This window comes from Sus scrofa, chromosome 5 (assembly GCF_054392235.1).
Source record: "Sus scrofa isolate SSC_HxYL_T2T_F1_AM1 chromosome 5, Sscrofa_HxYL_maternal_Yorkshire_Landrace_v2.0, whole genome shotgun sequence".
Lineage (NCBI taxonomy): Eukaryota > Metazoa > Chordata > Mammalia > Artiodactyla > Suidae > Sus > Sus scrofa.
The window spans coordinates 89854189-89873741 of NC_139387.1; the positions used below are offsets into that span (position 1 = coordinate 89854189).

The following is a 19553-nucleotide window of genomic DNA, read 5'->3' on the forward strand; positions in this document are numbered from 1 at the left end:
AGAACAAACCTTGTCTGCTCGGCTCCAAATGACTTTAGGAGGTGGTTCTCCACTGATGGGAATCTCTAGACGAAGCTTGTTTCCTGCAATTACTGTCACTGTATTGTCAGGACCGAGACCATCCAGGTTAATCCTAGGAGGATCTGGAATATTAACATGCCTTTGTTATCAGACAGTTATTTCCATGTGAATATCTGGGCTAGTACTGAGGGTTAAACAATGTTACTAACCAATATTTTACCTGATCAAAAAGGATGCAATAGTTGGTGCCTGGTTCCTTGAAAAACTACTTATATTCTAAGATTTCTCAAGAATCAACCATTATGATTAATTATTAATACTAATCCATGTACTTTTTCTTTAAATATATATTTTTTTCTTTTTAGGGCTGCATCCACACCATATGGAAGTTTGCAGGCTAAGGGTCAAATCAGAGTTACAGCTGCCAGCCTACACCACAGCAATGCCAGATGTGAGCTGCATCTGTGACCTACTGAGCAAGGTCAGGGATTGAACCAGCATCCTCATGGATACTAGTCAGGTTCACTACCACTGAGCTACAATGGGAACTCCTATCTACTTTTTCTTTAAATATCCTATTTTGAATATAATTTCAAGGTAAGCAAAACCAGAAAAACAAGGACACCACTCTGCACTGATTTCTTTTATCTACTCACCAATGACATGAACTTTGGCAGGCAAAGTAACAGAGTAGGCATCTGGTGCAAATACATAATCACCTTCATCCTCAGTGAGAGCATTGGCTATCACCAATTTGTGGATCCTAAGGAAATGAAAAAAACATATTTCTAAAACTTTGCAAGGATTTAGGACCCAAACTGGGGGGACACCTGATTTTATTTTATTACTTATTTAGTACATCCTGGAGAAAGAGTAAATAATGTGAAGCCTTAATCATTCGATTTACTAATTCACATTCAGTAGTTATTTTGGGCTTTATGAACTACCTCTACAAATACAGCCTGCATATTATATAGGAATCTCCTATGCTTTTTAAAAAATCTCACAGATTAAAAAAAGATTAGACGATAACAGCTCACTAATGCCATACTTTAAGATTCAAGTGATTACCAAGAATAACCTTGACTTTGGCTTTTTATACAAACCTAAGAGCAATAGATTTTTTTAAAAAATTGAGGTATAGTTGATGTACAATATTATATAAATTTCAGGCATTCAACAGAGTAACTCATAATTTCTAAAGGTTTTACTTCATCTATAGTTATTATAAAGTATCACCATAAGAGCAATAGTCCTTAACTTTATTAGCATCATGACCCAGTGAATATCTGGTGGACTCTGTGACTCCTCAATCTGGAGAAAAGCAAGTATTTTTGTATACACAGAATTCACTTACAACTTCAGAGGATTTACAGGGGCCCCTGCAGTTCATTCACAATCTCCTAAGAATCCACAGATCCAAGCTGCCTTACATCTTTCCTAGACTCTAGATTATTATGCAGCCCCTCAACAAATTGTGGAAAGGTCATGTACCTCTTATTGGTTAGGGACAGTTATCAAATTTGACTAGTTCCTCAACCAGAATTCAGTGTCATTCCTCTAACCTTGTGTCTATAAGGAAGACTCAGTCAGTGGGTTTTGAAATAACATAGCAGCTTACTGTAAGGTATGGGTGTAGCATTGCGGGTAGGACATGATGTACAACAGGCAAATCACATACTCTTGCTATTTGGAGAAAAGAGTGAGAAATAGATCCTCTCCCCATGACTACTCTCCAAACATCCTCACCAATTGTGTAACTTAGGAACTAGGAAGAAGTGAAGATGGGCACCAGTCCTCACTTAGGGATCACCCTAGCTTGCTTACCTTCCTTTGTGAATAATCTTTAGACGGTCAGTCTCCTGAACAGGTAGACTATTTTTAGTCCATTTTCCTGATATGTTTTCAGAGATTTCACATTTCAAGCAGATTTCTTTTCCAAGGTTTACAGTCTGATCAGTCAGAGGTGTCAATATCTTCAGAGGTTTTACTACAGAAATAATAGATGGTTATAAGTGACAAATTCCAACTCCAGACAGGTCAAGATGGTTTCATTTCACAATGGTACAATCAGTTTTGCTATAATAATTTTTTTTTTAGGGTCATACCTGTGGCATATGGAGGTTCCCAGGCTAGGGGTTGAATCAGAGCTACAGCTGCCAGCCTATGCCTCAGCCACAGCAATGCCAGATCCGAGCTGGGTCTGCAACCTACACCACAGCTCACAGCAATGCTGGATCTTTAACCCAATGAGTAAGGCCAAGAATCAAACCTGCATCCTCAAGGGTGCTAGTAAGATTCATTTCTGCTGAGCCATAATGGGAACTCCCGACTGTAATTGTTTTAAATGGATAAAAATATCAGAGAAGGATCTGCCTATGCTTGAAAAAAACTTTTTTGATATTATACTCAAATGACTACCATTCCCCAAAACATAAGGAGTATACCGAGATTATTTCCAAATAATTCGATGATCATATGAATCACACCCAGACTAAGAAAGAAGTAAAGAAGTGGTATTTCTGCTCTGCATTTCTTATTAATCTTCTTGTGAAATTTGCTATTCTAACTTTCATGGCTAACTGGAGGTGACAGACTCTGCCGCTAAGAACTGACTATCACCAGGGGGCCTTGGGGAAGAACATGCCTTCCCTCACGCTGCTGAAGAATATCCGCAAACTCGCCCTTACAGTCTTCTCAGCTGAAGACCATTATTTTGAGTAACTCCTCACTCCAAATTGTAGAATGCTGAATGTTTAATGAATAGATAGTAAGTTCATCTATGGATTAAGGAAACAGGATATCAGGATTTGATATCATATCTAAGTATTTATCAACCATTTATATGGTTTGAGGATTAAAATATCTCTTAACCATTTGGATAACTCTGTGGCAGGTGATTTTTATACTTCCTTCCCAATACTGATATTCTACATTTTTTTTAATGGCTGCTCCCACAGCATATGGAACTTCTTGGACCAGGGATTGAACCCAGTGTAGCTGTGGCAATGTTGTATTCTTAGCCCACTGTGCTGTGCTAGGGACTGAACCCTCACCTCTGCAGCAAACCAAACCACTACAGTTGGATTCTTAACCCACTTGGGCCACAGCAGGAACTCCTGGTATTCTACTATTAAATTGAGTAGTAGGTTCTTTTCTCAGAGACCCTGATGGATATGACACAGACACTCAACTAGAATGGAATCTAACGTCACATGTTTAAAACTGTCACAAGTAGAAATCGGATAGATTGAGTTGAATGAACAAATGCAACACCACTAGGAAAACCACCTGGAAGACATCCAAGGAAGTCTTACTTACAGTCAACACTAAGTTTAGCAGATGACTGTCCTCCTGTTGTCATTACAGAATATTCTGCAGTATCAGCCTTTGTTGCTCCTTCTATGATCAAGATGTGTTTCTTGCCATCAACTTTAATTCGGTATCTTGATTTTGGACCAGGGATAATTTCCTCACCATTCTTAAACCTGAGTTAAAATATATTATGGAAAAAGTTTTATAAAAGACTCTTCAGGATACAGATACCAAACATTCAAAGACTCTTTGCTGAATTAAAGCACTTATGAATCAATCTATCAGTGGCCTAATACTGGGCAAGCATTTCCTGAAAAATTACATTAAAAATGTAAGCCCCCTCCTGGGAGTTCCCGTCATGGCGCAGTGGTTAATGAATCTGACTAGGAACCATGAGGTTGCAGGTTCAATCCCTAACCTTGCTCAGTGGATTAAGGATCCGGCGTTGCCATGAGCTGTGGTGTAGGTAGAAGACTCCCGGCTCAGATCCCGCATTGCTGTGGCTCTGGTATAGGCTGGTGGCTACAGCTCTGATTAGACCCCTAGCCTGGGAACCTCCATATGCCGTGAGAGCAGCCCAAGAAATGGCAAAAAGACAAAAAATAAAAAAAAATAAGCCCCCTCTTTCCGTTCAAGATCAATCAGATAAAGATACTAAGAGTGGGTATTATCCACGTCTGGGCTCTTGACACACACAAGTAAGAATAACATTTTAATACATTGGAAAGATAGCCAAGATTCTAGATTAGAATGAACAATCTATTCTGTACCAATTACTAGAGATTCCTGTGGCATAATTTACTATATTTCTCAAAAAAGTATTTCATTTTTAAGATTCTGGGTCTTCTAGTCTTTACCCCCCCCCCCCCACTTTTTAGGGCTGCACCCATGGCATATGGAAGTTCCCAGACTAGGGGTTGAATTGGACCTGCAGCTGCCGGACTATACCACAGCCACAGCAACGCTGGATCCAAGCTGCGACTGTGACCTACACCAAAGCTCACAGCAACGCCAGATCCTTAACCCAGTGAGCGAGGCCAGGGATTGAGCCAGCTTCCTCATGGATCCTAGTTGGATTCACTTCCGCTGAGCCACAACAGGAATGCTTGGAGTCTTCTAGTCTTTAATTTTGAAGTTATTTGCAGAGAACTTGAGAAAACACTTCCCATCAGATTAAAAAATGCTTTTTATTAAAAAAATTTTTTTAAGTAATTGGTAATTCTCAGTCTAAAATATTTTCTTGAGATACGGTAACAATAAAGTGACTAGTAATAAAATGAAAACAATTTTTCCATGTAACTTGTCAGTATGGTATAGTAAGAGTAAGCATGGTATAGAGCACCCATGGACTTTGGAGTTAAATAGACCTGGGGAACCCTGAGCCATCCCTTTACTCGTAAGTGCCTGCTTCCCTATATCCCTACCAAGACAGATTTCTGGACATTTCTCAGTTTTCATTTTCACAGTATCTTGATAAAGCTTTAGTTATAATTGCTAGTAACACGAGTGAAGGTGAGTTTCTTTTCATATGTGCAAAAGCAATTTCCTATTCTCCAAGCTATGAAGGGCCCTTTCTTTCGTCTATTAAAAATGGACAGACCTCAGGAAAGCTATTTACCATTTTACGTTGGCATCATCTTCAGACACCTCACATTCTAATTCCACTCTCTCTCCACAGTAAGCTTTTGTATCTTCCAGCTGTTTGGTCACCATAACTGGAGGCTCTAGCATGGAAAAAAAAAAGGAGGGGGGGAATCAGAATTATTAAATGTCCAAAAACCTGTCTCCTGACCTTAGGTTTTTTCATAGATGAAAACCCAACAATAAGAAAATATCATTTATCATAGTGCTGCGGTTAGATGGTGGTATGTAGCAGGTTTTTTTGTTTTTAATGACATCTCATGGCAAAATAAATAGCTGGTAAGTTTTTTTCCACTTTCTAAGAACTCTTCAAATCTAATAAATTATGGTTTTAGAGAGCAGAAAAAAATGTACCAATTATCATTCCTTTGGCAGATAAGATACCAGATGGTAGACATTTCTGGTGAAGGAGAACCTATCACACAAAAATTCTTTGATTGTGGTTCTAGCTGGACAGATGACAGAGATTAAGGAGTTGTCATTTAAACATTTTTTTCCATTGAAATATAGTTGATGTATATAAAATCACATAGTTGCCTTAATCACAGGTCCTCATAAGGAAAATAAGAGATTCATGGCCTCACTGACACCTTCTAGGTCTTTTCACCGTGTCTTAGTAAATGACGATCTTCCACACTCTTGGTGCCCTTAACTAATGAAGCTGTTTCTCGGGAAATCTATTTGTGACCAGCTTAGTGTGTAGAATGAGGATTATCCTGTACACTTTGCTGGGTTTCAGAAACTAGAACTAGAACAACTGCACTGCAAATACTGCTTGCTTGACCCAAACCACAAGGCATTTTTACTCAGCAGTTTTGTCCTCCCCTCCTCTTTTCTAGTCTTCAACAAACCTGGCAATTAATTAGGATGTACAATAACTGCCAGTGTAGAGATGCTTCAACACGGAGCATGTAACACCCAAACTAAAGCATTTCTAGATGTACTACGGTCTCTGTGCTGGAGCCCAAGTGAAGCTCATCTCATCACTTCCATTTGGATTATTACCCTGGAGAGAAGGAGAGCCAATGGCTCTTGATGTTTACAATAGGAGATTTCACCTTACCTCTTACAAAGAGCTCAGTGGAACATTTCTCATCACCAGCTGTCACATAATACTCTGAATCATCTGTTAGCCCACAGTTATTGATAAACATGATTCTTTCACATCCTTTATGTTCAAAGATGTATCTATTTTAAATAGGAAGGAGATAAACAGAGTCCATGAATTTGATTTTATTCTTTTTCTTTACTGAAACCAAATTTGGCTTATAATTCAGTCACATTTGAAAGTCAGAAATAATTTTGCTCTGCCCTTTGATACGTAGCCATAGCTTACACAGTTTAATAAACATCAAACATGAAACCAATTTCTATCTTTTAACATATAATATATATGGATATTTACACATAATATTTAATTTATATCATTTTCTTTTATATAATGTTTTTCATTTCAAATATAAATCATTACTTCCATATTTGCCATTGAAACAACTTTTGACCTACTGCTAGAAGTTAGGGTTGGCTAAGGTTTTTAACGCTGTACAATTTAAAAAATGATCAATGTATCTACTTTATAGAAGGACAGACAGTTGATCTTTTCCATTGATTCACTGACTTCACTCCTGCCTAGCCCAGTGATAGAGATTTAAGGGGGGAATAAACGATTATACAATTTAAGCAAGAATATGAATTTAATCACTGATACAATTTCTACCGAATCTGATATTCTCTTATATGAGCTTAAGGCTAGTGTTATAGTTAACATCAACTAAGAAAGGGCTTGAATGTCTGGAAACAAAAAACTAGAAGCCAAGAAGACTGCAAGTTTGATTATTTGTGACCTAGATCATGGATAAGTATTTTAGGGCCTTAGAAGAGACTAAAGAAAAAGTTCTCATTAGGGAAATTCTCAAACTGAAGATTTCAAGAACAAAACACTAAACAACATTTTCTAAATAAAGATAATCAAACAGAATTATGTTTTTGATAAATTTGGGCCACCTTCAAGAGATTCTTACCAGATATTAAACATTATCACAAAGTCGCTTTGAGAGCATGACCACATTAAAAAATTGGAAACCACATAACTGTACTACAGAAGTGACAGACTTTTCAAGATTAAAATCTTTTATAAATATGTACGTATCAACTACAACAGAAAAAAATAAAAACCTTTTAAAAAGACAAAAAAAAAAAAAGAGAAAAAAAAAGCACATGGCTCCTGTTAAGTTAAAAATACACATATTGGAGTTGAAAATCTCTTGGGCTGAGCAGGATCTCTATAAAGTTGTTTCATAATAGACAGGCAATACCATCGGATATCAGGGATTAGTCTGTCTCCTCATTTGGGCCAAAAAAACAATAAAACACAGGCTTTAGATGCTGTTCTGGAAAAACAAGTTATCTAATTATAAAGTGTGATTTCTAGCTGGTATATCAAATACGCAACTCAAACTGTTTTTTTCAAAATTTCATTCTAAAAACATTGGGAGAAGTTTCGCTCTGAAATAACCACCTATATATAATCTATATTGACACAAAACTATAACTGGGAATCACCTGAAATAATTTTTATAGAATTAAAACCCCAAACAGGGTTTAATTTCTATAGTCCTATAATTTTGATGGTTCCAAAATACATGAAAAATTTTTACTGTCCCACCATATGATTTTGCAACATACAGGTGTATGCAAAAAAAAAGTGCTTTTAGGCATAGAACATTAAGTCAAACTGCTTTTTGATTTCTATAGTTACCACTGATAACTTGCAAATCCCACTTACTTTGTACTGGGTCGAATTTCTTGACCATTTTTATACCATTTCACCTCCAATTTTGGATCTGCCAGTTCCACAGCAAATCTTACCCTGCCTCCTTTATCAACCTGATAAGCAGGATCAAGAATTTTTGAAAAAGCTGGTAGAGAGAAGGAGCAAAACTATGTTAATACATGCTATGAATTTAAATAGTCAATAGATGTATGAGAAGCTAAAACTAAATATAAAAAATTGAGACCGAAGAGGAAAAAATTAGGCAGCTTCCAAATCATCCCTTATATTTTAGAAGTGTGTGTTGATTTATATTAAAAAAAAAATAAGACAATTTAAAAATGTAAAGAAAATCCTTAAATCTTGAGCAGCTGTCCGAGTGGCAGGAAGTCACTTCACCTGAAGCCAAGTTAACCCAGAGAGGCGTAACCCCCGCAAATTCCACCACAACCCACCAGTGACTGTGGAGTGGGATTTACCGTAGGGGTTTTCACCCTCCTGGAACTCTGCAACCCTCCCCCCCCCCGCGCAGGCCCCTCCCCCGGGTTTGCTCACCAGCGCTCTTCTTCTCCACTCTGCGCATGCGCTTGAGCCGCTTGAGCATCCCACGCAGATCAGTGATGCCGTACTGGAAGGCGATCCTCTCGTACTCGTTGGGGTTCGCATTCTTCAGCAGCTCCCATACATCGACCTCAGGTTCTTCCTCCTGCTGCTTCACCTCTCTAAGCGGGGAGAACCATTACCTAGTTTAGTAGGTGCCCACTGGTCCTTGAAGATAAGGAAGGTCGGAGTGTGATACTGAATTTTAGCTTCTGTGATAAAAGCTCTGTTTAAAGCCTGAATACTCAAAGCCGAGACGAAAGTCAACTTTGCTTGAAGTCTCAGGGAAAGTTCCAGATGGTTAAAGAGCAGATACGTGCACTTATATTAATATTCTTGTTTTTCTAGTTAAAAACGCAATATTAGGAGGAGGGCAGGCTATCAGGAAATATCCAGAAGCTATTGTTATTCATTTCTAACTGGAAAATCTAAATAGAAGGTGAGATTTTTTTGAGGAACTTGAGATCAATTTTCATCAAGAACATGAATATTGAAAACTAGAAGACTTGAGATAGTGACCTATGAAAGAAAAATGCTCTCTTTCAAGCTTTGTTGGTGTGCATATTTGCTAGCTATATCGAGAGATGCTACAAATACATTATTTCGAATCTTTCTTTCCCCACTGTTAGTAAATGTGCACGTTATTTTTTCTTTTTTAATACAAAAAATATTTGAAACTGTGACTCAGAGTGGTTTTTTTTTTTGGTTTTGGTTTTGTTTTTCATTTGATTTTTGTGGATATATATTCTTTTTAAAAGAAAACTATTTTTTCCCTAAACTGTCAAAGCAAAAAGAGAATGAGACCGAAAATTCTTTCATATTTCATCCTAAAGTACTGTTCTGAACCTGTTTGGAAGCAAGTTGGCTAGGAATCATAAAAATATAAATGTGAAACTATAAAGCAAGTCACTCGACTTTCATGAACAAGGTGAGGATATCGTCTTAGTGTAATTAAAAAATCATGACTAAATTTTGATCACCAACAAAAGAACATAATAAAGAATATATGTAACTAATATGTATATGTGATTTAAAGTGCATACACCTTCCTGTCCCTATTTAATTTTATTTTTTATTTTTGGACGTGCCTACAGCATGCAGAAGTTCCAGAGCCGAGGATCAAACCTGTGCCACAGCTATAACCAGAGCTACAGTGGTGACAATGCTGGATCCTTAACCCATTAAGCCATGAGAGAACTCCATTTGTCCTTATTTTAAAACCAAATAATGAAACAAAACTCAGGAATAAATAGTCTTTAGGGAGAGCCTATAATTTAAATTGATTTCCTTCACTAGCTTAATTTGTTGTGTTTAACTTTAGTTAACTGTTTTCATCAGTTTAATTTGGAAATATTATAGTGACTACTTACTGTGAATAATGCTGGTTTGGATGTGATTTTCCAGGAAAACTGGTCAACACATCTCAAACATCACAGTGTGAACACAGATTCATGCTATTGAGTTAACAAGTAATGGGCTACCTATGTTTGCATTGTCATGTTAATTACATCTGTTTCAGAATTTCTTGAGGAAATACTAGGTTGTAATCATAGGGAAGAGGAGGAGACTATAAATATGAACATAGAGTTTAGAGTGGCATTAAGCAAGGATGACTTCTGCATATCTAGTTTCCATTGTTAGGTAAGTCTTTTGCCCAGTAAAGAAGGATGCTGAGGCAAATCTGAAAAATGGAAGGAAGTGACAGATCCTTGGTCATCAGTAACCTTTGTGAAGGACTAGCAACGCCATTAGGCAAATGTGTCTTCAAAAAACTCAAGACACAACTATCATCTTCATTTCACTGAAATGATAACTACACACTCTGTTAACACAAAGAAATTGAGAAAGCTTAAGAATATTGTCCTAAACTTGGAATATTGTTAATAATTTGCCCAATCTACTGCCTGAAAGCAGCCTAAATTTCAAATACATTTAAATATGTTGTAGGAAGTCTTGGAGAATTGCAGTTAAAATGTGTATGTAGATATGCATATATGTATATCCTCTCTGTGGGTCTTTCCTCCATCCACTACATCAGTGCTCCATTTTTGTCACATTCTAGTCTAATATAGTCCCCAAATTGTACAATTATGCCATATGACACTGTGTTCAATTTGTATTTCAGCCAAGAAGAATTACATATCCATTTCAAATATCCTCCTGAAATGGGTGAAGAAAAAATGAAAGATATCAAACTAGATTAAAACAGCTAATAAGAGGCACAAATCAAACATGGAGACATAGCTAGACCCATGAGGTGAATGTTTATACAAAAGAAGCCAGTAATAAAGGTCATCCTTTTTAGTGTGACTTCTTAAGTCAGGTTTGTTGGTAGATTCATAAACTGTCATTCTCACTTCTTTTATTTTTATTTTTAGGTTAAAACACCAAAATACACCCCACTCTGCCAAGTCTTTCATCTTATCAAATTTTGTATACAGACACCAAGGACCTCTTTCCGATTCCTTCCTTTCCTCCCCGTCATTTCACTGAATCATAAATTGTAGGAAGTATTCGTCCTTTTGCATTGGGATGTGAGATCAAAGTTTCCACCTGTAGCATTTCCTAAAATCATCCAGAACATATCTTTACTTACCATGGTGGCTGCACATGACCCTATCTGCATGGCTACATTAAATTCCAGTAGGCGGAAAAAAAATGTTTATTTGAAATATCCTGGCTTTGTTCAGGGCAGGGAGATCTTTTGTTGTATACAGATGTTGGTCATAATGCTGTTTACTCTCATAGAGATTTTGTCACACACTCTTGGAGGAGTAGGAATGGTAACCCCATGTCATTACCACAATGAAAACATGCAATTCACAAATTAGTAGGAAAACACAATGATTCAGATTATACTGGTGGATTAGTACATAGTAAATGAATATAGCTTTATGTTAAAAAATCTAATTATGAGTGCAAATCATAATTAGGGGATGTAAAGAAAATGAGAACAGGCGACATGGCTGCCCATTTTTTTTTTCTAGTAATTTTTTTCTTAAGTCGTTTTGAGCATTAATTAGATTTCTTTTCCTCTCCAAAATACTGGTAGACTTAGTCTGTTCTTGTTTTCTTTGTCCTTTTAAATCAGACATGGCATTTAATAATCTACTGTATCACATTTTTGTTGATTGATGTGTATGTTAGGTGTATTTTGTCTCTTTACTAATATAAGCTCTTTAAAGGAAAATGTCACATTTTGGGGGGAAGTGGATATTTGACACCTGTATGAACCAGGCCTTTTATATTTAATTAATTCTCACAATAATGCTCTTATGTAACTTTTATTCTCAGTATTTACAGATGTGGAAAACAAGTCTCAGAGAGGACATGTAATTTGACAAGAGTCATGTAACTGGTAAATGGGAGAGTTAAGACTCAAACCCATGTTTTAACCACTACCTTTTCCTTGCCACAAATATGTATTTATCCCTTCCTATGTGTCAGGCACTGGAAGGCACTGTATTTCTTTTCCTCACATCACCGAATTTTACATTCTATGCAAAGAAAGCATTTGGTACTTTCCTGGTTGAGTAAATGACTGCAGGAAAAAAAACAAAACAAATCTGTCTCATCTCCCTAAAGTTTCAATTCCTATTATCAACTGAGGCAGCTACTTCTTTTGTTGTTCTTTGGCCGCCCTACAGCACATGGAGTTCCCAGGCCAGGGAATGGATCTGAGCCACAAGTGCGACCGAAGCCGCAGCTGCAGCAACACCGGATGTGCCGGTCTGGGGTGGCAGGGGAGCGGGTGTTGAACCTGCGTCCCAGTGCTCCCAGGACACTGCCTCGGATCCCATTGTGCCACAGCGGGAACTTTGAGGCACCTACTTCTGAAGCAGATTCAGAGTGGCTTTTCTTGCGTGGAGTCACAGGCTATGTGCTCAGGAAAGGGAAATTTGGATTGAAGTCCCTGCCCTGCCCCTAACTAGCTGTGTGACTTGGGGTAAGTTGTTCAACTTCTCTGGTCTTTGGTCTCATCCATAGAACAGGGAAGAGTGAGGCTCACTTAAGGTCACTTCATATACTATTGCTTTAAATACATTTGGGGAATTAACGAATATTATTCAGACTAATGATTTATTTGAAGTATCCGGAAGAGGAAAGATGTTTTTGATACTGCCAAAGTCTACTGATTGGATAATATCCATTTGATTATTAATAAATGGAACCTGTTAATATTTATGCTCTCAACCTAAATATTTAGAGCTGGGGTGAATTTTTCATTCATAGGGACTTGAGTAAAGGCATCCATCTAAACTGAGAATGAACACAAGCCCACTTATTACTATTTGTAATTTGTTGTGAAGCATATCTATACTTATGTTACTGTAGTAACCAGAGAAAGAGGTAAAAATAATGAAAAATGAACCTAAAATGCTAAATGAAAAGTGGTATCAATATTATATACCATTAATTTAGAATTGTAGTTTTACTGTTTATTTACAAGTTTGGGAGATAAGCACAATACTGGCAGAAGTCATTTTCTTTTTGTTGCTTCTGTATTACAGTGAGTATCTAGATGTATACATCTTTATATGTATAATCACATATATATAGACCGCATTTATGATGATGTGTATGTATATATGTGGGCAGAAATTCTAGAAAATTGTTGTGTACTAAATATCCATAATGAAACTCTATATATTTTGAGAGAGTACCAAGTTAAGAGAGTGTGAGTGGTAATACTAAATACATATCCATTTTATTGCTATATTTTCTCTCTTCTAAAATGTACATTTTTGACATTTTAAACACCTCTGAAGTAAGGATGTGCTTTATATGTCAATAGTTTGTCATAATAAACTATTTGGAGAAATTTTTTTCATTGCTTAGTGATTTATAAAATACAGGTATATATTAATGTGAATGATGTCACATTTGATGAAATACAGTAAATCATCAATACAGTATATTAGTCTACCTTTTTAAAAATGTGCATGTATATATATATATACACACACATATAAACACACACACACATATACCTGAAGAGACTATACCAAAATTGTGAAATTGACTTTTCAGTCAAATATCAAAAGCAGAAGAAAAAAAGGCTTTAGTTATTCAATTATGACAATGCATCATGATTGAAATAATAGAAATCATGAGAGAAATCTCAGGCATCTAGGTATTCAAGTCTTCTGTCTCAGTTTTCAAATTTCCTCATCCCCAACTAAGAAAATATGTGAAGACTCAGGAAACAGTTATGAAGAGAGTAAAAGCATCAGCTAAAATCTTGAACAGATTAGTATGCAGTTGTTTCTCTCTTTTTTAGTTGACTCTGTTAGGGTATTCCATAAGCCAAACACATTTTAGGAGATGAGAACATCTTTGACAAACATCCACTTTAAACTTGACTTCTCTGAGTGGGTATCTAAAATAGTTCCAGGCCAAAGCGCCTCACTCCATCACTGGGTTCTCACCTACGTTTCAGGAGACCACTAAAGTCAAGTTCCCCTGCATCGTCTTGACCGTCTCCACTGTCATTGACAAAAGAAAAGCAAATCTTGGTTTAAGGCTGAGGCACATACAAAACAGTTTCCCCCAAACACTCTACGTATAACGTATATGCAATTTTGTACCAGCACACAAGTCATGGGACTGAATCAACACAAACGATTTCTTTTCACACAAGTGACATTTTACGTTTTGGAGTATGTACTTGTGGAAAAGTAAACCCCAGGAGCTTGTGTTACTCTGATTTCAGAAGACATATTTTTGTGGATTGCATATATAAAACTGCTTGGATTTGTGTTAAACAGAGTAACACAAATGCACTTAAGCCAAGCAACACAAAGTACTTTGTTTTTGCAAGTTGGGGGCTCTAGAAACATACCTGTGTAAAAAGCAAAGGACTTTTGCTGATCTCTGCTATTCATGTCAGACAGAGATTGGCTTGGAGGACCAAGTGTACCATGTCAAATATATAAGTGTAACACTTATATTCAAAGCAACCTCCTTGTGTGCATCAGAAGATGAATCGGATAACGTGATACCAACATAACATAAAAATGGAGCTAGTGCAGAGCTTTTTAAAAGATGCATTCCTTTCTCTTTTAAAGGGGAATAATTATAAGCTTTTCATTTTCTTGTTAATTTTTATACCTTTTAAAATTTATTTTCCAAAAATTTGTCCTAGAATTGTTGAGCCCTTTACTAGGAGTTTTTAAAAGTGCTTCGCTGTAGAGAAATGCATCTTAAATTAGGCATGCAGCCACCTTCATGATTTCATAGAAACTCTAAATAGAAGCTATGGAGCTGACATTTAAATGGCACTACGTATTTACTTACATGTTTAATTTTTTAATGAAGATTTTGTTTTCTGCTCTTTACAAATGTTAGTTATGGTTTCTAAGAAAAGAGTCTGTGGGTTTAAAAACAGTGTGTATAACACGTAAGTTATAAGAATTGAACTCAATGTGTTTTCAAATTTTCTTTAACAGAAGGTATTTGGAGCATTCCTTTTGACATAAACACATTTCTATTCTCTTAAAGCACAACGCTTAGTACATAACATCTCCCTCTCTTAACATATACGTAGGATGGATGTAGTTTTTGACCTATGCATTTGCCAAGCATGGGGTGAAGAGAAGGTAAGAGAATTTGAAAGTTATGACTTAAAAATATAATTGATCAGGAAATACTAAATATCTTTTTAAAGTAATTATAATTTTTATTTATTCATAATTTAGAAGGGAACTGTGCCTTTTATGAATAGTCTAAATCATTGCTTTGCAATAGTTTGGGATGACTTTCCTTATCCAACAAAACTGTAGGTGGATTTAGTCTTAAGAACCAAATAAAAATTTGCTGTCATTAATGAATTTCTATTTCAGAAGAACTGAGTATAGGGAATAAAATAATGGCAGGAAGAGTTGTATTTCTCAGAGACTAGAAAATTTTTTTTCATTTTTCTTCCTTGACCTTCTGATTTTTCTACCATGGTGGTTGCAAAATAAATCAAGCAAACATTTATATTTTGCCTTTCTACAGTGTTTTTTGATTTGTTTGTTTTTAGGTTCACATCTGCAGCATATGAAGTTCCCAGGCTAGGGGTCCAATCAGAGCCATAGCTGCCAGCCTACACCACAGTCACAGAATCTCTGGATCCAAGCCATGTCTGCAACCTACACCACAGCTCTCAGTGATGCCAGATCCTTAAGCCGCTGAGCAAGGCTAGGGATTGAACCCTCGTCCACATGGATACTAGTCAGGTTTGTTATCGCTGAGCCATAGTGGATACATCCTCTACAGTGTACTTTATTCTGGTGGACTCAGTAGTCTTTCATTTAGGAGAATTCGATATTTAAATAGTGCTAACTTCAGAAAGCAGCTGCTTAGTTGTGGTTTTCTGGGCACATGGCTTGATAGCTCCATAAATGATTTCCAGATAAAATGCAATTAAGTTTTCTGCCATTACTTAACTGATGCTATATGAGATGTACATTGTTCTGTATCTTTCCAGGCCATTTGGTAGAAAATAATGCAATAAGGAAGAAGCCGCATATAAATAGAAAGTGTGTCTTTAAACAGCAACGGTGAAGCCTGCAAAATGGGAGCTTCACTATGACAAGAATATTCTTAAAAGTGATCAGTATAAACTTGATTTGGCATCAAACCTATGGCTCCTCTTGAACACTAACTTTTGAATATTTATGTTATTTATTTATTTATGTTTGACTTCTGCGAAGAAGTTGATCTTATCTGGAATATAGAGGAGGAAGCGAAAACTGTGTTTTGAAAATCCTCCACTTGAATGTTATACAAAAGCTACCTCGATTCCCCTTTAGAAGTTACCTTCTCTTGAAAGCAGATCTGATGTCAATGTTTGGAGTAGTCCCAGTAGATTCTTGGAAAAGAAAGAAAACAATAAAATAAATACCCATTAAGAAGGCAGTTTTGTGGTCAGCTCCTTTCCAGGCTGTGAGGATTCTTCAGATGGAGAGGGTGCCAGGTGAAGGCAGGATAGATGTCCTCCTGGACCACTGAGCTGCTGAGACATCACATCTCTTCTTCCCTCACATAGCATCAATGTAGGTGCTTTAGGAGTTACTGCATCTGGGTGTCAGGTTCCACCCGCCTGACCGTGAGAATCACCTCAGGAGCTTAAAAAGAGATCAGCTCCTAGATCTCCCTGCTGGAGATTTTGACTCATCAGATCAGGGATGGGCACCCAGAAATCAGCATTCTCAAAAAACCCCTCAAGTGATTCTTGGCTTCTGGCCAGATTGAAGAAGCAACGCTCAGGACCAAATTCCTGCTTAATTTGGAAATCTTGACAGCACCTCCACCTAGGGTCATCTAGCCTCTGCTTGATAGCTCTCGGATGGAAATCTCATGACCTTCTGTTGTGTCTCTATGGCTCTGATGGAAGGACTAGGGCTAATATGAAGACAAAATTCACCTCCTCATAATTTCTATCTTCTGACTTTAATTTGCCTAAACCCTTCTCAAGGACATGGAAAATGGCCTTGTCCTTCTTCTGGGTGATAGCCTTTCCTCTGCTTACAATGAGTCATAAATGCCTGACCTCCTTCACCTACACATTCCAGTTCAAAAGGGCGTCATTTCTGGATGCTGCATCCTCCTGGTTGCCCTATTCCATGAGGGATTCCAGAGGAGGTAAGGTGCCCAGGGCCAAAGGCATCACTCTAAATGTGGAACAAGTAGCCTGTTGCAGAGAGTAGTACCACTTCCCAAACTGAGATCCTATAATATTTGTAATGCTCTGGGTTTTGTTTTCTTTTTTTTTCTTTTTTTTTTTTTTTAGGTTGTGGCTGTAGCATAAGGAAGTTCCCAGGCTTGGGGTTGGAATCAGAACTGCAGATGCTGACCTATGCCACAGCCACAGCCACACCAGATTTGAGCCACATCTGCGACCTACCCTGCAGCTTGGGCAATGCCAGATCCTTAACTCACTGAGCAAGGCCGGGGATTGAACCCACATCCTCATGGACACTATATCAGGTTCTTAACATGCTGAGCCACAACGAGAACTCTTGTAATGCTGTTTTTAAATTATATCTGCTTAGTCTTTTATAGCTACATCACACTTTGGATTCATCTTAAGTTGATTATCTTTGCTGCCAAGTCAGCTTTACCTTTGTAAACTTATCAAAGTATTGCTTTTCCCTCAGTCTATCATATATATCTTTAATTTATGCCTATTAAATTCACTCTTGGCAGTACACAGAACATACAGGCAAAGAACTTCCACATCTGACATTAGTCTTTATAAGAGAAATCCTCCCTTCTGCCTGGGTATCCTGACATCACTGTCTTATATGAACTTACCCCCAAACCTGAGCAGGAACAAGAGGACCCAACAAAACAGGTACACTCAGTAGCAACAACAACAAAATGACATTAGCCCTTATCTGGGAGATTGAAGGTATATAGATGGCATGGCCAAGAGATATTTAGCAATATACTCCCCCCAATTCTATTTTTAAATTGTCTCATAACAATTGAATTCAGCAGGCTTGCTGAGACTACCACAGTCAGAAACACAGTTTTAAAGGGAAATTTATTTTTATTTTTTGAAATTTATTTTAAAAATCTCATAGTAATCAGTGGCCTTATCCTCCTCTGTCCCCTCATAGCCCATTAAAAAAAGTCACACTCTACAAGTTCCTCTTACCGTGTACTTCGAGATCGAATGAACAGCTGTCAAACTTATCCTTATAGGTGACCTCGCATCTGTAGTTTCCTGCATAGTTCTCTTTGGCCTTGATGATCTGCATCTCAAATGTGTACACCTGCAATGAAAAGCATCCGGACACATTTCAGCCCTACCTGGCTGGCAGAAAGAGGCCATCACATTGCAGTTCTTTCCCAAATTCCTCAGCTTTGGCGTAAAGATGTGTCGGTATCTGAGGATTCCAGGGCAGTGTTCTCAGTATAGGAGGGGGTCAGTGCCATGGTCTGAAGCCACTGGGCACAGCAGGGCAACCACACTGAAGTACAAACACTAGGAGTAGTAACTCCATGGATTTTCTGGGACTGAAGTCTCTCAAAGCTGAACTGATTTACCTTGCTGTACCCCTGAAACTCGCACAACTTTGTTAGTCAACTATACTCCAATACATTTTTAAGACTATATGTTGTCAATGTCCTAATAAAATTACATGCAAATTTTTATAAAGCTGAACCTTTGAAAATGACCTTTTATGCACACAAAGGAATGAGCTAGCTGAGCCCCTGCAGCAGGACGTCAGGGTCATACCCGAGAATGCCTTTCAAAGGTTTCCTTCAGCTGGAGATGCTTCCCAGCTTTGCTGGCCAGGTCCATCCATTTCCCTTTGAACCATTTGATAGTGGGCTTTCTAAGAAGATCTTCAGCCTTGACTTTGGCTATAAAGGTGATATTTTCACCTAGGGAAAAAGTACAAGTAATTCAGACTGTGGTTTGACAACTGTGGCTTGTTTTGCTCTTGCCTGGAAGGAGTTACAGAGGACAACACTGCATAGACTATGATGTTACTGGCACTACTGGAACTGAGCAATGAAACTGCCCTGACATTTTTTTTTATGAGTATCATAACTCTCAGGATATTCCAACTTCTGCTTTTGAGGCTTATGGAACAGAAAAAGAGCAATGGGGAAATCAGTGGAAATACGTTTCATCTGGAATCCAAAGAAATGTTATATGGATAAGATAAAATATGCAGGCACACTTCATTTTATTGCACTTTTTTATTGCACTTTATTGGTTTTTTTTAAGATGAATTGAAGGTTTGTGGCAACCCTGCATAAAGCACATCTATTGGTGTCATTTTTCCAACAGCATTTGCTCATTTCATGTTTCTGTGTCACATTTGGTAATTATTAAAATATTTCACACTTTTTCATTATTACTATATTTATTATGATGAGCTGTGATCAGTGATCTTTGATGTTGATATAAAAATATGATTCACTGAAGGTTTAGATGATGGCCAGGACTTTTTAGCAATAACATTTTTTTTCTTTTTTTTTCTCTTTTCATGGCCGCACTTGTGGCATATGGGAGTTCCTGGGCTAGCGGTTGAATTAGAGCAGCTGCAGGCCTACACCACAGCCACAGCAACACCAGATCTGAGCTGCATCTGTGACCTAACCACAGCTTGTGGCAATGCCAGATCCTTAACCCACTGAGTAAAGCCAGGCGCTGAACCCACATCTTCATGGATATAGTCGGGTTCTTAACTAGCTGAACCAC

The 19553-nt window shown here is 37.5% G+C and overlaps 1 protein-coding gene across 32 annotated transcripts in view; it reads right to left on the reverse strand.

The window, feature by feature from the left end:
* MYBPC1 (myosin binding protein C1) overlaps positions 1-19553 on the reverse strand; it is a 94013-nt gene that overhangs the window by 36841 nt on the left and 37619 nt on the right. For all 32 annotated transcript variants that reach the window (XM_084957391.1, XM_013998022.3, XM_021092691.2 and 29 more), the window contains 12 exons: positions 18579-18727; positions 17994-18111; positions 16151-16202; positions 13777-13833; positions 8303-8469; positions 7763-7895; positions 6041-6165; positions 4955-5060; positions 3343-3509; positions 1849-2011; positions 678-784; positions 10-143 (listed from right to left, as the gene is read on the reverse strand). In XM_084957391.1, coding sequence (XP_084813517.1) covers positions 10-143; positions 678-784; positions 1849-2011; positions 3343-3509; positions 4955-5060; positions 6041-6165; positions 7763-7895; positions 8303-8469; positions 13777-13833; positions 16151-16202; positions 17994-18111; positions 18579-18727 — 1478 coding nt within the window. The remainder of the gene's footprint in view (positions 1-9; positions 144-677; positions 785-1848; positions 2012-3342; positions 3510-4954; positions 5061-6040; positions 6166-7762; positions 7896-8302; positions 8470-13776; positions 13834-16150; positions 16203-17993; positions 18112-18578; positions 18728-19553) is intronic.